At 36.2% G+C, this 15,258-nt stretch overlaps 1 protein-coding gene across 1 annotated transcript; it reads right to left on the bottom strand.

Annotated features, from left to right (window-relative positions):
- Positions 1-5,122: 5,122 nt before the first annotated feature.
- lgsn (lengsin, lens protein with glutamine synthetase domain) lies at positions 5,123-9,808 on the bottom strand. The gene is made up of 4 exons (XM_066696707.1): positions 9,590-9,808; positions 8,249-8,969; positions 7,812-7,990; positions 5,123-7,447 (listed from the first exon to the last, which is right to left on the bottom strand). Exons 1-4 carry the CDS (start codon positions 9,617-9,619, stop codon positions 6,254-6,256), a joined length of 2,124 nt encoding a protein of 707 aa, XP_066552804.1. The 5' UTR covers positions 9,620-9,808; the 3' UTR covers positions 5,123-6,253.
- Positions 9,809-15,258: the final 5,450 nt, after the last annotated feature.

Raw genomic sequence — 15,258 nt, 5'->3', positions numbered from 1 at the left:
GTGTTTTAAGTAGGTATTTGTCATGTAATATAATTAATTATTATATATATTCATCATTTTGTTTCTCTGAATACAATACACTGAGCACCGTCAGCTTAAAATGCTCAATGTGAAAACCTGTATGTATTGTGTTATGCACAGTGTGATTGCATATTGTATACATACACAATTCACGTTATATAATTTAGACACTTTAAATTCCAACTTTAACTAATTGGGCTCATCTGTGGCACATGTCTCCTTGTCCCTTTTCTCAATAGATCTTATTGGGGGGACACTGAGGTGAGTTTCGATCGTAAACAAATCTGTCTTACTGTAACAGATTTGAAAGCAGTGACGGCTGTCTGTATGCATAACTTTTGCCTCTGTGAGTTAATATGGTTAAAGAGAAACCATTATATTTAGATACATGAAGAGATTTAGATAACCGTTGAGGAAGTATGACACGACCATAATCTTACTGTTTTATGGCACTGGTAGCTGAAATCTTTAATATCGTATTCATTAATTTTATTGTTTTCTTTTCTCGATTGCATGCTGCTCAATGATAAAACAATTTGAGGAAGCAAATCACTCTTGGAAATGTCTATATCATGATTCAAACCTCCCATAATCCATAATTTAGTTTTACTCATTGTCGGACTACTTATTATATATTTGTGGTTAATTGTTAAATTGAAAGTGTTTTGAATTTGAGTTTTTCTGGTATGTGTATGGCCCAATTAAAAAAGAAGAAAAATGGCTTTTTTAATGATAAATTCTACTATTTTTATTAATAATTTCATTTTAAGGTTACCTTTCAAAGTGTAGCATTATTTTTTCTGGGCTTGTCTTATCACACTGTGCTTCAAGGCAATACTTCTGTGTCATCCGTTCATGTATGCACTCTGGCTTTTTATAAAATATACATGAACTCCAGATCCATAATTTCAGCTTTGATGCAGGATAGCAAAAGTAGCAAGATTAAAATGCCTTCGAGCCTTTTTCAAAACGTATTATTTGCAGCAGATAGTGATGTCCTTATTATTAGATGAAAGAATTGAAATTACTAACATCTTCTGGAAACAAGCTTTCGTATAGAATAAGCTTCAATGAATCAATTGCAGGAGCCATTGGTGAGGGTTTGCAATAAAACTAGACTTATTGCAAATACATATTTTCTGTTGTTTAGAAACTCCCATCTGCATGTGTTCAACCAAGCTCACTTAAAAACATAATTAGCATTAATTTGATAATGTAAAATAAATCTTCAGATCTCTGGGAGCAGGAAGATCAGAATCAATCCGTTGCTCTCTTCACTTTGTCTGGGGATCAAAACTAAATTTGACAAAGCCATGAAAGGAGTTCACATAGTTTGTGAATCACCTCTGAAATACACGGTGTGGCTAGTTTAGGTTTTGAGGTGTAAACTGTTCACCCTAACCTGGAAATAAAACATTTTTTATATGCATTTATCTTAAATATAAAATATGTTTATGTGTGTGTTAGTATATTTTTTGTATGTATCAAATGTTCTCTTATCTAGGATTACTATTGTCAATGTATTACAAATAAACAACAAAAACAAAGACAGGATGAATATAATTAATTTAAATGACAGAATTCAAAACATAAAAACCCCAAAAAGACAAACAAGCAAAACATAAATAATTCTCTCAGTCCTTGAATTGCATTCTGGAGACCTTGAGCATCTGTGAAGCTTTTCAATTCCCTAGAACTCATAATATCTCCCTGCCTCCCTCATTTGTTCATTTGACCCACCTGTAACTGAACAAAACATGTTTGTCCTTTTGTTCTTTGCTCAAACATGTTGTAGGAGGAATTGAATTAATTGCTTTGCATTAAAGATTTTGTTTTCAATAAATAAAATAGTTTGGCTTGAAGTGACGTTCGGCTTCTCCTGGTTACAGTTTTAAAACACATCCCATTGAATATGTTTGAAAAGTATATGTGACCTAGAAACTTCCATATATATATATATATATAAAAGATCTGTAACGTAAACCATTTACTAATATAAATATTGGACTTGCCTTATGTAAATATGCACCAGTGCCAATCTACTGACATTAATGGTTGTTAGTAGAGATCATACAAGTACTGAGAATGACTTTCATCATAATGGTTGAAATCGTGTGGCTTACCTGTAGCATTGACCTCAAGCGTAAGATAACTAAAGTTTCTATTAATCTCCTTCAGTTTTATTTTTGTTCATTTTTGAAAAGATATTCCACACAGCGAGATAAATCATTGTTTACCTAAAGGTCTTTTCCATTTCATTTTGTTGTGCAAAGAACAGCATATTGCACAAATATTATTCACAAGGTAAAGCATCTGTTTCTCTGAGTAACTGGGTATTATCGGTGCAAATCAATAAGAGAAAGCTTTACATTATCAAAATAGCATTTATATATCAAATTAAACAACCCGGAAAGCAAGAAACAGATACTGTTCAACTGAATAGCCTTCTTACTTAAAAGCTGAAACATTAGCAACCCGAGCATATGGTAAAACAGAGGAGATGCTGTAATGATTTGTTTCAAAAAGCATATTAAATTGTGTTTATTGAAGCAAAATGTATTTTAAAAAATAATGTATCAACATGAGGAACTCCATATTCTCATTCTGTAATTGAAAGTTGTTTTCCGAAGCCCATCTCTGTAGCTTGTATTATAATGTGCATATTGCTTTGCTCTTCCACCTTGCTATTTTAAGCCCTGCAAAATCTTAGGCAGTTTTCTATATTTCCACAAACAAGTGCTATTTAGATGGCAGAATTCATTCATAAGCTTCATTGAGATAATATATTTTTTATGGACGCAGAAGCCATTGACTGGACACAGCTGTTTAGCCTCAAAAAATGACTTTTCATTATATGTTATGCAAGAGGGCGCACTAATTAATTCCATATTGTATATAGAGTCTATTTACCATTATATACAAATCAATAATGAATAAAACTTAGACTGCTACACAAAAACAAGACATTCAATATTTGTATTGCTAAAATACACACACTACTCTATTATTTACAGGGTAATACCGTGCGATGTTTTTACCATACGTAAATTACCCAGAATTCTGTTTTCACTGAAATCTAGTTGTTCTCCACATATTTAGATGGGGGGTGGATAGTGCGTATTGTAAGCACCAAAGTAAGGAACTATATATCTACATATAATATGAAATATAAGACCATATTGTGTAACATGGTTCATTTGGCAACACTGCTGCCAGTAAGTTATTGACTATTCGACACACATTTTCACTAATTAGCCAGCTACTGGAACAGCTATTGGAATTACCCATAAACCCTTCTTTTGGAACTGCCATTGTATTGGAATATGTGTCTTTATTATTCATAAAACTGTTCCAGTGGTATTTTCAATTGAGATGTCAATTATGGCACTATTTTCAATGGCAATTATAACAGAAAGGTGCTATTTAAACTGATTGAAACTTCTTAAATCAAATAATAAATACCCCAAAAGAAAGACACAGAAAGACACCTGGGACAAGGGATCACATCGGGGTGTGCATTACATCTGGGAGAAGGATCTTGGTCTCTCTCTCTCTCTCTCTCTCTCTCTCTGCATATCTCTCTCCAGCTCCAGCTCCTACTCTTGGAAACATCACAAACAAATAGAAAAGCTGTTCGGGATTATGTGATTAAACATCTTGCTAATTTCTACTGACAGCCAAACACATGTGAAAGAGAACAAAATGGCCCATGTGGGGTATATAGATTGATAGGTATAAGAAATTAAGTGATGGTTCAGGCAGGAAACACACACATACAGACTACACCCATTGGCTACCACGGAAAAAGATCACTCCTTGAATGGCAAGCCCAATGTATTTAAACTCACCCAAAACAGCGTCTCCTGCTGTTTGAATTCACCTCTACCTGCGTCTTGGCTCTCCCGTCCTGGGGGGAGTGGCACTGGCATTCAAATGTTACTAAATTACCGGCGGATAGGGGCTGCTTGAATGGTGAGGCAAAAACCAAATGTCCATGTAAAATAATTGTAACCCATTGTCAATAAACTTCACATTATTGCAGGAATTGTCTAGACTGAAATACTAAAAAGCTCTGATCCATTTTCCCACTCTTCAATACAGTGAACTTTTTCTCACTCACAGCCTTCAGTTACCGTTGCCCCCCCACAATTACATTCCACAACTGTGCAATCTACATGTCTCTGTAGAGACCCTTTCAGACCTCTGTGCCCTGTTCTGCTCCCTTTGACAGGCTGGTTTGATGGCACAGATGCAGCTGCAGGGATTGAAAAAATCATCCTGTCAATGTCATGGGTGTGCACCTGCTAACTGAGGTAGGAACCATGTCTGGAAAAATGTGCATAATCATAATAAACATAACATTTATATGTATTTTTGTTTTTAATATTTTTTCCCCATTTCCAAAACTTATCCCGTTCCACCTTGGCAATAAGATAAGAAGTATTTGTAATCCTTAGTTATGCACTTCGATATTAAATTAGTCATATCCTATAAATGAGCATGCACAGTGACTTGGAGAGCTGACAGTGATTTCAAATGGAAAGGAAACAAAATTATAGAACAATAGCGAGCAAATGAATACTTGTTAACAGTCCAATATGAACTATCCCCGATGCATCTTACTGAAAACAGAATCAGAGTTCTGTATTAATCTAATTCAGTAACTATCCCTGTGAGCGATGGGTTTTCCAGCAGTGGTTATAAGACTTCCTGGACTGACTCTGCTGCCCTCTGGCTGTAGTCAAGCCAAAGAAAATTCCTGGAGATTTGTATTTGTGTTGTTTCTCTAGCACATAGATTTATTTCGGTAGGGACTTTGGACACTTGTGTAGTTTAATGCAAAATAAAAGTGCCTTTACATACAGTGAAACCTCTAGTCATACATTTTACATATATCTGTGTATATGAAAAACTCCACACATACCAGGAAATGAATTCCCATGAGAAAATGGTTCATATCAATTTAAATTTATTTTTAAAAAGAAAAGCAGTCCAGGTTATGTTTGGCATTATATATATATATATATATATATATATATATATATATATATATATATATATATATATATATATATGCAAATGGAACCATCTTGGGGAGGCCTTCATCCAGCAGTGGATCGATAAAGGTGATGGTGATATATGTAAGCATAATGTCATCAAATAAACCATTGGAAGAATCTGTGCTTCTCAATATCGAATACATGCTTCTCTTGAAATCTGTATTCAGTTCGTGAATCTTCGGCAACACTATTTTATCTCCCTTTGTGTGTTAAACGTGTAGGCCTGGTTCATATATTCTTGAATGGGTATTTTGCCTAAAGTTTAACAACAAAGGGAACAGACATCATGCATTAATCGCTGAACACTTGCCCACTGCTTTTAATTTGAGAACCTTAAGTATTATCATGGTTTCTAAGTACATCTAAACAACAAGGTTTACTTTTTTCAATCTAAAATCCATGTAAGAAAATGGCAAACTATAAATTGTTGATTCATTTATATCACTAGTTCTCCATGCATTAAACTGAAAGTAAGATTTATAGCTCAGTTGAATAATGTATTTAATTATTTATTTGCATATTGTTATTGTAGGAAATCATTTCTATCTTTAAACAAAATTTGGATTAGGTTAAGCTTGCCTTTCCTTTTCTTTGGGATCAATAGTTTAACAGATTGACAGAATTTAATTTTTGATCCCGTACTCTTACAATGTTATACTCTACAAACATTAACTATATAGTGACAAACCATTTAGCTTTTAATTCAATCTGTATGTCATGCTTTAATCTAAAGAGCTATATGGCAATCCTACATTAAATCAACAAATATCCATTTAATTTAGCAATGCATTAAATAGGTATGAAATGTAGTCCTTTAAAAGCATAACTGAAAAACAATTTGTAAGTGTATATCAAATAATCAGAGCCTGATAATAAAAATATTACAACAATAAAAAACATCCAATATGATAAATTAATACAAAGCAATCTAGGTTTTACTGTTTATTTATCTATTCAGCAGTAACCTCTGCTACATGTGATATTAAGTATTGCCAATATACGATTGTTTAACATGTGGTGCATTTTGAAAGATAGAAAACAATCAACTCAATATTTCAACGCCTGTTGGTCACACACCCCTATTCGTTTCAACCTTTCTCAACAGTTAAGTGCTTGCTACCATTAGGGGGCTGCAATAGTTGTGTATAATGAAGGCAGAATGGCATTGTTCCCTAAATGAAATATTCCAAGCATTTGTTTCTCTCTGCGTCTAGTTCTTTAGTTTCTATCTCATAGCGTTTCATAGCAATGAAATACTGAATGAAGGCATCTCCCAATGCCCCTCTGATGATGTGGTCGTCCCCCAGAGCGACCAGGGCATCCTCAAGCTTTAAGGGAATAGGGTAGTGCCTCAACAGCTCCTGGTTCTGTGATCCATTCACACCACCATTGAGCGTGAGATTCCTCTTGATGCCATCCAAGCCAGCCGCCACTGTAGCTGCCAGAACAAGGTATGGGTTTGCTGTAGCTGAGCCCAGCTTGTTGTCAATGTGTGTACCTTTTCCTCCATGATATTTTACATTAAAGGCACAGCTATTGTCATTGGATCCCCAGGTCACATAAACAACGTGTTTGGGCTCCTTTATGTCTTTAGCAATTTGGCGGCGACAGCCAACGCCTGGTGCCATCAAACAGCTGAGTGCCGCTGAGTGATGCAGCAGCCCGGCTAACCACTTCTTCCCAAACTCGGACAGTTCACCACCCCCTGACTGGAAGAGGTTCTTCTTCCCGTTGACATCCCACAGACTGTGGGAGAACACCCCCGAGTTATAGAACCCATCATCAGTGAAGAAGCTTGCGATGTAACCATGCTTTTTGGCCATCTCTTTGATGCCCGTTCTAAAAGTAAAGGCATTGTCAGCCGAGTTGATGCCAAACTCTGGCTGGAAAGAGATCTCCATTTGTCCAGGACCGCTAGCAGAAGCAAAGCTGTCTACATCGGCACCCATGAAATACATGCCATTAATGAGCTGCTGAAAGAATGGCAAGTCGTGGTTGCTCAGCAAGGTTGCAGCTGGAAAAAACAGGGTCTTTGAATTTATCTTCTCTGGGACTCCAAAAATACAGCACTCGTATGTGAAGGATGAATGCAAAGAAAAGCCAATGGATTTAAGCTGATTGAGCAGCTGTTTGGCTATATGTCGAGGAGATGTACGCAGTGGGTTTCCTGTGACCGCGCAAGAGTCACAGAGCACTCGGGCTGTTTTTTCGGCCCAGGGGAGGATCCGGAAGGTAAGAAGATCAGGGATGAGGAGGACATCGCTGTTGAAATTGGCAGCACTGATATGGTCTACTTCATTGTCTTTAGGGCTCAAGGTAAGTTCCAGGTAGCTTCTTGGCATTGGGACACCATATATGGCTTTTTCCTGCAGTATAGAAAGATTAAAAAGGTTGCCAATTGATTATTGATCATGTTTTCATACAGTATTTGCATTTACTCCTGAAGACCTGCAGCTTCAAATGCAGGCACTCAAAGAACATCAGACACAAAATGAACTTAAGTAAGACTAATGTTATGATTTACAGCTTTGTATAGATCAAAAATCAAAGATACGTATATCTGACCAGCACATCAGCATGGATGGAAAACTTTTGGATGAAAAAGGAAGACGAAACATAGGATGGAATGTGTTTGGAATAAACAATTTTTTTAGAATACAAATGTCTATTGCCTAAACGCTTTACTGGTGTAATCTGGAGAAGAGATGGACACAAGATGTGGGTCTTTACCTGAAAGAAGCGCGCTGGAACAGTCTTGGACCTTGAAACTCCATGCAGGTCCGTTGCTTCAAAACGGACAAAACTTATTTCCTCCCTTGCAATCTGTTGCTTTATGTGCTCGATGCCTGAGGTGAAATGAATAGAACTTTGAAATCCATGGGTTTCCACATTTGGGTCCTTTAAATTATCTGAAAAAATATGTTTTGGGCAAGGATTTAATTTCATACTGGCAATTAACATAAAATTAACTTGTAGTTGTTTACTGTTTACGTTTTCATGTGTACCTTAGACACAAGCAATAATTATTTATATATATTACTCAAAGTAAATAGAAAACATTCAAATGATAATGATAGAGCTTTAAGTGGAATTAAGTATTTTACTATGATTTAACATATCTGCAACTATTCAACTTCATAAGCCCTCATGATAACAACAAAACTCACCAGTCTGAGAAATGGTTGTGTAATTGCCTTTGTTTCCAGTATCAACTGTAGTGTGCCTTGAATTGCTTGGTTTCAGATTGATACTTTCAGGCCTGCTGGAACTGGTTGTGTCTAGGGTGGATTTAGGCTGGGGAGAAAGTCTTTCCCTTGCCTTCTGTGTTCTCTGTGAGTCCTCTGATAGAGGTCTGAAGGTTGTGAAAGACCTCACTGGTCCTTCATCTGGCCGGCCTTCGGGCTTTGTTACATGTAAGTAGGAGTACCCGCTGCCTGGCTTGCTGGTTTCCTTGCCTCGGGGGCTCAGGAGAGAGCTCTCTCGCAAGAGGTTTTTCAGTTCCTCTAAAGTTTGTTTAGAGATTCCAGGATCTGAGCTTGGGCTCCTGCTCCCCCCGCCCTGCCTATGCCAGTCGTCGCTGGGCTCACAATCTGTTTGCAGCGCCTCGGGTCTCTCTTTGCTTTGATTGCTGGCCTCCTGCTGGTATCCTTTCCCAAGCTGCTCATTCACCTGTGGGTAGCTGGCTGGTTTTCGCAGCGGAGGGTACACCACCGTGAGGGATGCATCCGACTGCCTCCTGCTACTGTAGGAAGGTGCCGAGATTACAGGGGGTTCCCCGCTCTCCTGCTCCATGGAGGGCACGTATTTCCCACTTACTCTGACTCCTTTTCTCTTTCCCAGGCTAACCCCACTGCCATCCACTTCATCAGTGTTCTTCTCCAGTGTTTCCTGAAAGCATCGACAGAAGTCATGGCATATTTACTCTTGCTCATGATTAAAAAACAAACAAACAAGAATTTCCTAGTACTTCTATCTTCACTTGAGTAGCAATAATGCATTTTCACACTGCAGGTTCATGCATTAATAGAAGCTCAGAGTGATGGAAATTGCAAGTATAAATAAGTGTACATATAATATGGTGTCAAAACACATTTCATGAATATGCCACTGTATGCTGTGAGTATAGTTTTAAAATAGAATTCTGAAAATACAGAATTCACAATTCCTTAACAGTTGTTTTCTGAATTGTCAGTAGTTTATCTTGCAAGAATCATCTCTGAAACTAATCAGAGAAGTACAGGAATAGTGTGCTACTGTAAATGTGTAGTTATCTTTAAATACTTCACTATGATATTAACAAGTAATTAAGCTGTTTCTTTAAAACAATGTATTTTCTTATTACAAAAGACAGCCACCACAGTGGTTTTAAAAATATATTTATATATACAGTTTAATTTAAAATGTTGCATATCAAGTCAAATCGGAGCCTTATTTTGGAAGCCTTGAAATTAATCTATGCATTTATCATGTAAATACATTTTGTTTTATGTAACATTGGGAAATATTACCTTCACACTGGAATCCTCACCCTCATCCATGCCTTTTCCTTTTTATATGTTTGTGATGCCACATAGAACAATTTAAGACCCACTTAAAACTGGAGCCATATCTTTTATAGACAATCCCACAATGGCGACAGGTTGGAAAGTTCTGTTTACTCTTCTGTGTCCAGATCTTGGCACATGCAGAGAGCTACGGACGAGGATCAAAGAGAGCTCTGCTGCTCAGGTCCCATGGTCAACTACCCTCAATACGGAGACAATCAAATATGACGGAAACAAATGACAGTGAAGCACCCCAATGAGCCATTGTGCCCGTGCAGAAACACATTGTTCAGCTGTTTTTATTGCATGCCACTGGGATTCATTAGTTTTCTAGAAAGGTGCACTTTATCATCAAATACAAAGCTACACTTTCTACAAAAGCAAAGTTTAATATATCAAAATATTGCATGAACTGAATAACAGAGTGACAAACAGCCACATGTGTTGGTTATTGTTGCAAGAGCTATATTTTTATAGTACATCAGTCAGATCATTTGAATTACAATTTTATAGTTAGGTGACAATTGCTGTATAAGGTATATAAGTGTCTTTGATGCAAGTATTATAGGTTTTATTCCTGCAGCAGTCCTCAATGAGGTAGAAAAACAAGAATCCGATGTTTGTTTGTTATTTTTGGTGGGTGATTAGTAACAAAATTAAGATGCACCTGCCACATGATATTCTGCATGCAGATCAGGATTTCGAAGACAGAATTTTCAAGCTTTTTCCCTCCCTCTCGCTCTGTCTCTTCCGATCTCACAAATCATCTGGGTAATTAGTGTAATTGATTTCTATGAGAAAAATAACTACTGAATTACACAAAATGGTGAAATACAACTGTGACCCCCTATTGGCCCCTGTTAAAATCAGCAGTGGCGGCAATTCTCAAACCAGTGCAGTCTGCTGTTCTCCATCTCCCTGCCTGGGGAGAGATGCTGCCAAACCTTTGAGAGAGAGAGAGAGAGAGAGAGAGAGAGTCACTACTGCCTATTACTGCTATCACTATTGTTACTGCTGCCACTTTTACTGTTACTACTATCACTGCTGCTAAAATAGCTAGTTACTAATGCTACAACTGCAACTCATACTACTACTACAGTGCCACATGGGGGCGCCACAGCCCTATTCTCTGTCTCATGCACACCCAGACTTGACACTGGACCATTAATTCTAGTGTCAATGCCTCTCTCTCTCTCTCTCTCTCTCTCTCTCTCTCTCTCTCTCTCTCTCTCTCTCTTTCTTCCTTGGTATGCCTTCCACTCACCTTAGACCAAGTGCTTCCCAGGGCAAGCAGTGCCAAGTGTATAATGTTTGAATAAATGCACACTCCTCTACTTACCTTACTTCTTGCCTATCCACCATTTTGTTTCACATTCCACTGGACATTCAAATTGGTTGATATCCATAACCTGATTATAAACAATTATAAATGGCTCCAATGTAAATGAAACAATATATGAGAATGCTAAGAACATTATTTTCTTCATTTTCCTTTCTTGCACGATTCATGGAATTCATGGAACCACTACTGCTTTTCACTGTAAATCTTTCAATTTAAATTTGTTTGTTTACAGGCAAAACATCACAACAAAGCCTCAATACATTCTTTAGTTAAATAACTTGTCAGCGGTTCCATAGAAACAGGCCCACACTTACTGTATTAATCCCTCATTCCATTGCTCTGCAGGGCTTTTTATAAATAATCAAATTAATGATAATCTAATTTGTTTCTCATTGTGAAATTAATTCCTCCCAGACAATAAATTAATCAACGTGAGAAGCAAAGGTCACACTAACTTCTACAAATACCCGTTTCCTATCTTGTTACAGATGTCTTACGCATATTAAAATTGAAATCTGAATATATCTCCCTTAGGCGAGGCAAGATAATTTACACAAATTAGTGCATTGATTTCTTATTAATTATCCTGTCCGGAGAATGTTCTCAAGCGTTTACATTTTCACTCTACACCATCTATCTTTGCAATATATGTACCTTGAGTAGGGATTATTCAGTCTTATGATACGCTAAGTTTACAATCTGAAGTGAACACTTAATTTAAAACAAAAATAATGATAGAAACCTAAATAATTAATATTTTAAAAGACACTGGGTGAATAACTTGTTTATCCCCCTACACACACATGCACAGATTGCTAAGTCTAGAGCTAGGGTTCTGACTAAAATAGCCAATAAAAATGCATAACTGGAAGATGAACTCAACCCCAAAATATGACTACGGCTACGGCCAATCTACCTCTCATTTTTGTTAGTTTCCCCAGCAGAAATTAAACCCTTTTTCACTAGTGGTCTAGTGTTTTCTGTGAATCAGAAAATCAGAATTTAGGGCTAAATGTTTATTTGTTTCTTACAAAATAAGATTGACAAGTATCAGGTCCATGAGATTAAATTAACTGGTAAACTATGGGTGCTAGTGATATGGTTCTGTTTAATGTGGAAAAATACCATCTGAGAGAAATTGACTAATACCAAATCAGTGTATGTATTTACTATACTGATACTGATCTCTCATGATCGTCTCATACCACTGCTCTGTCTGACGTTTCATTTCAACTGGCACTGAAGATGTGAGAGCCTGTTGTGCCATCTAGTGGGCACCTTTCAGATCAGTCTAAACCTGTTATGTATTTGCAGACTGCTTCACAGCACATAGATTAATTATCATCAACATCATAATGTAACTGTTAATCTAGTTTAGTGGTATCACTGCCACTACAAAAATGATCCATTTACAAATCAGCCTGACAAGATTAGAATCAAGGTGGAGCCCGTGCATTATTATTATTTGTTTTATATATATATATATATATATATATATATATATATATATATATATATATATATATATGTATGAGTGAGAGCGCACGTGCATGTTCATCATATCTGTAGACTATTTAATATCTCAAGGGCTATGAATAATGGCTGTTGTTTACTATTGTTAAATGCACTCCATGGTGCAATATAATTTGTGAGATTTGTAATAACAATAAATGTTAAACAGGCCACAGAGACTTTGCTCAAACATATTACATTTAATCAAACTAAAAATTAGACAGATTCTGATGCATGAATAAACTAATTATTGGTACTAATTCATTTTCACCATAGAGAGAAACTCAACTAAATAAGTAAGCACAGCAGTCTCTGTATTTATGCCAACTTTTCCCTCCTACAACTCAGTGGTTTTATTCTCTATAGACAGCAGACTGACCAATCAGAGCAGACCCTGGCGTCCCCTCCTCCAGCTCCACTGTTCACCTGACACCAATGCCCGGGGGCGAGAGGAGGGCGTGGTTTCGGCTGAGGGAGAGCTGTGATTGGTCGTTCTCCTCCTTGCCTGCAGCAGGAGTGTTGAGGTTTGGACTGAGAAATGGATTGACAGCTGCTCAATAGCATTTCTGCATCAAGTGTTAAACACTGTCTGAAATATATCCTTAGTATGTCTCTGTACCCAACCTGTGCCATTTTCATAGAATGAGAAACTGGGAAGAAGGTTGAAATTGAGAGGCCAGTTTTGCATGAAGGAAGATTGTGGTCATATACAGAAGTATCCGGTATCTTGGCCACTGTGAATCAAGGCCTGCTGCTCATGCACAAGAATGATTTGCTCTTGTAGGTGCTCTGGGAAAATCAGAGTTGTCATTTTAAAATAAGTGGACTAAGCAGATATCTACATTCATGTATATACATCAATACATATATCAAATGGAGTGTCAGTAAATTTAGCAGAATAGAATGGATATCCTTAAAGTGACACTGAGATTTCATTTTACAGAATATGTTCAGTAATCTTCATTATAAGGAACAGCGCCTTCCAATAATAAATGTGTAGAACTTATTTTTTTCAAGAAATTGCGATGCCTACACATTTTTATAGATTATGCAGCTCATCCAATAATCTTAAAATAACAGACTTCTAAAACAAATACACTACTTTAAAAATAACACAATCAAATTATACTTCTGATAATAACAGTAATGATAACAACATTAGCAATATAAATCGTGGACACCATAAAAATGATCAATTTAGGCAACCATACTCAAACATGTTCTGTTATACCAGGAACTATTGAGATGCCAATATTCATCAATTGAATGTATTAATTTATCTTTATCAGACTAGTTAGTTTTTAAACAGTTTTTTTAACAGCCAATTCAATTTGGTTCTCTTGTTAAAGAGACACTTTTATAATACATAATTATGACCTGTGTCATTATAAAATGTTAAAATGGTCCGTGAAAGAACTAAAAAAATAATGACAATACACATGATGGTTTGATTAATTTAATATGGAATCTTTCCATCTGCCACTCAACTATATGATGAGTAAAGCCGCTTTCAAGCGTTGTTGACAGCAGGGTTGAGTGGCATATCTTCAGGGACTAGAAAACATACTAATTATACCATCCAGTACATAATGAGCTAATATAAAGGATTAAATAGAATTACATTCAACTTGGTATAGGTTAAGATTCTAGAAAACATGATAACAAATTATCAGATACTAGACAGAGATAAGTTTAAATTATTTTCAATTACTTTTGTTTGTTTAACAGGCGGGAAGCCTGTTTCAAACTTTAATTATATAAAAATAAACTTAAAACATCTGGATTGTACTCTGTGAAACCTCCCCATGTAATCCAGCGATCAAGAAAACATCTTGGGTATCATATGCTCTTTCCGTACACAGATACAGTTGTGAGAAATGCTGATATAATCATCCCTGGCTACATTCCAGAATTTTATTGTGAAATGGCACTTAATGGGCAAATGATAATTAACGATGCTATGTTGAGTATATTTCAAGGTGACTGTGGATCTCTTTGTTGTTCATAATATTATGTCAGAAGTATTGTGTCAAACAGAAGTGCTTCCTCTGTCATTAAAAAATAAAAGTATTAATGATTTTTTTTAGATAACACTGGTATTAGTAGCACATGAACAAAAAAAAAAAAACAAACAAAAAAAAATATATATATATATATATATATATATATATATATATATATATATATATATATATATATATATATGAAGCAACTACACACAAATACAACAAATCCATTATACATTGTAAAATAAGACCACTCCTTAAAAATGGTTACAGGATATATGTATTACTGATTATTTGTTTACTCATAGAATATTTATTCCGCCTGACATCTGAAGCTTGTAGGCTCACAATGCGCAGCATTGACGTAACTGCCTGAGTCATTTAATGTGATCTCTTGTCTCTCTGGGGCATTCATAAGAAACAGTTTCCTGGGCAACAAACTCTATAGCAACCCAACAGAGACAAAAAGTAAGGTTGATGTAAAAACATGAAACACGATTCTGTAAAACTGAGAGACATGTAAAACAAAAACGTCTTAACAGTCATTTTGCATGGACACTGACCTGCAGCAAATTGGAAGTGTTGGAAAGGTGGACTAGGGGTTATAAAATACACCATAATACTGACTCTAATAATCAAAACCTAATAAGGCAACCTATGCAATCTTTCTTCAGTAGTTATTGAGAGAAGAGCAATACAAGGAAAAACACAGGAGCAACACAGACACAATGTCACCTTGAAAATCAGATATAAGGACTCAACAGTAGGCCCAA

This window comes from Amia ocellicauda, chromosome 23, assembly GCF_036373705.1.
Source record: "Amia ocellicauda isolate fAmiCal2 chromosome 23, fAmiCal2.hap1, whole genome shotgun sequence".
Classification (NCBI taxonomy): Eukaryota; Metazoa; Chordata; class Actinopteri; order Amiiformes; family Amiidae; genus Amia; species Amia ocellicauda.
This window is presented reverse-complemented; position numbering and strand designations above follow the sequence as displayed.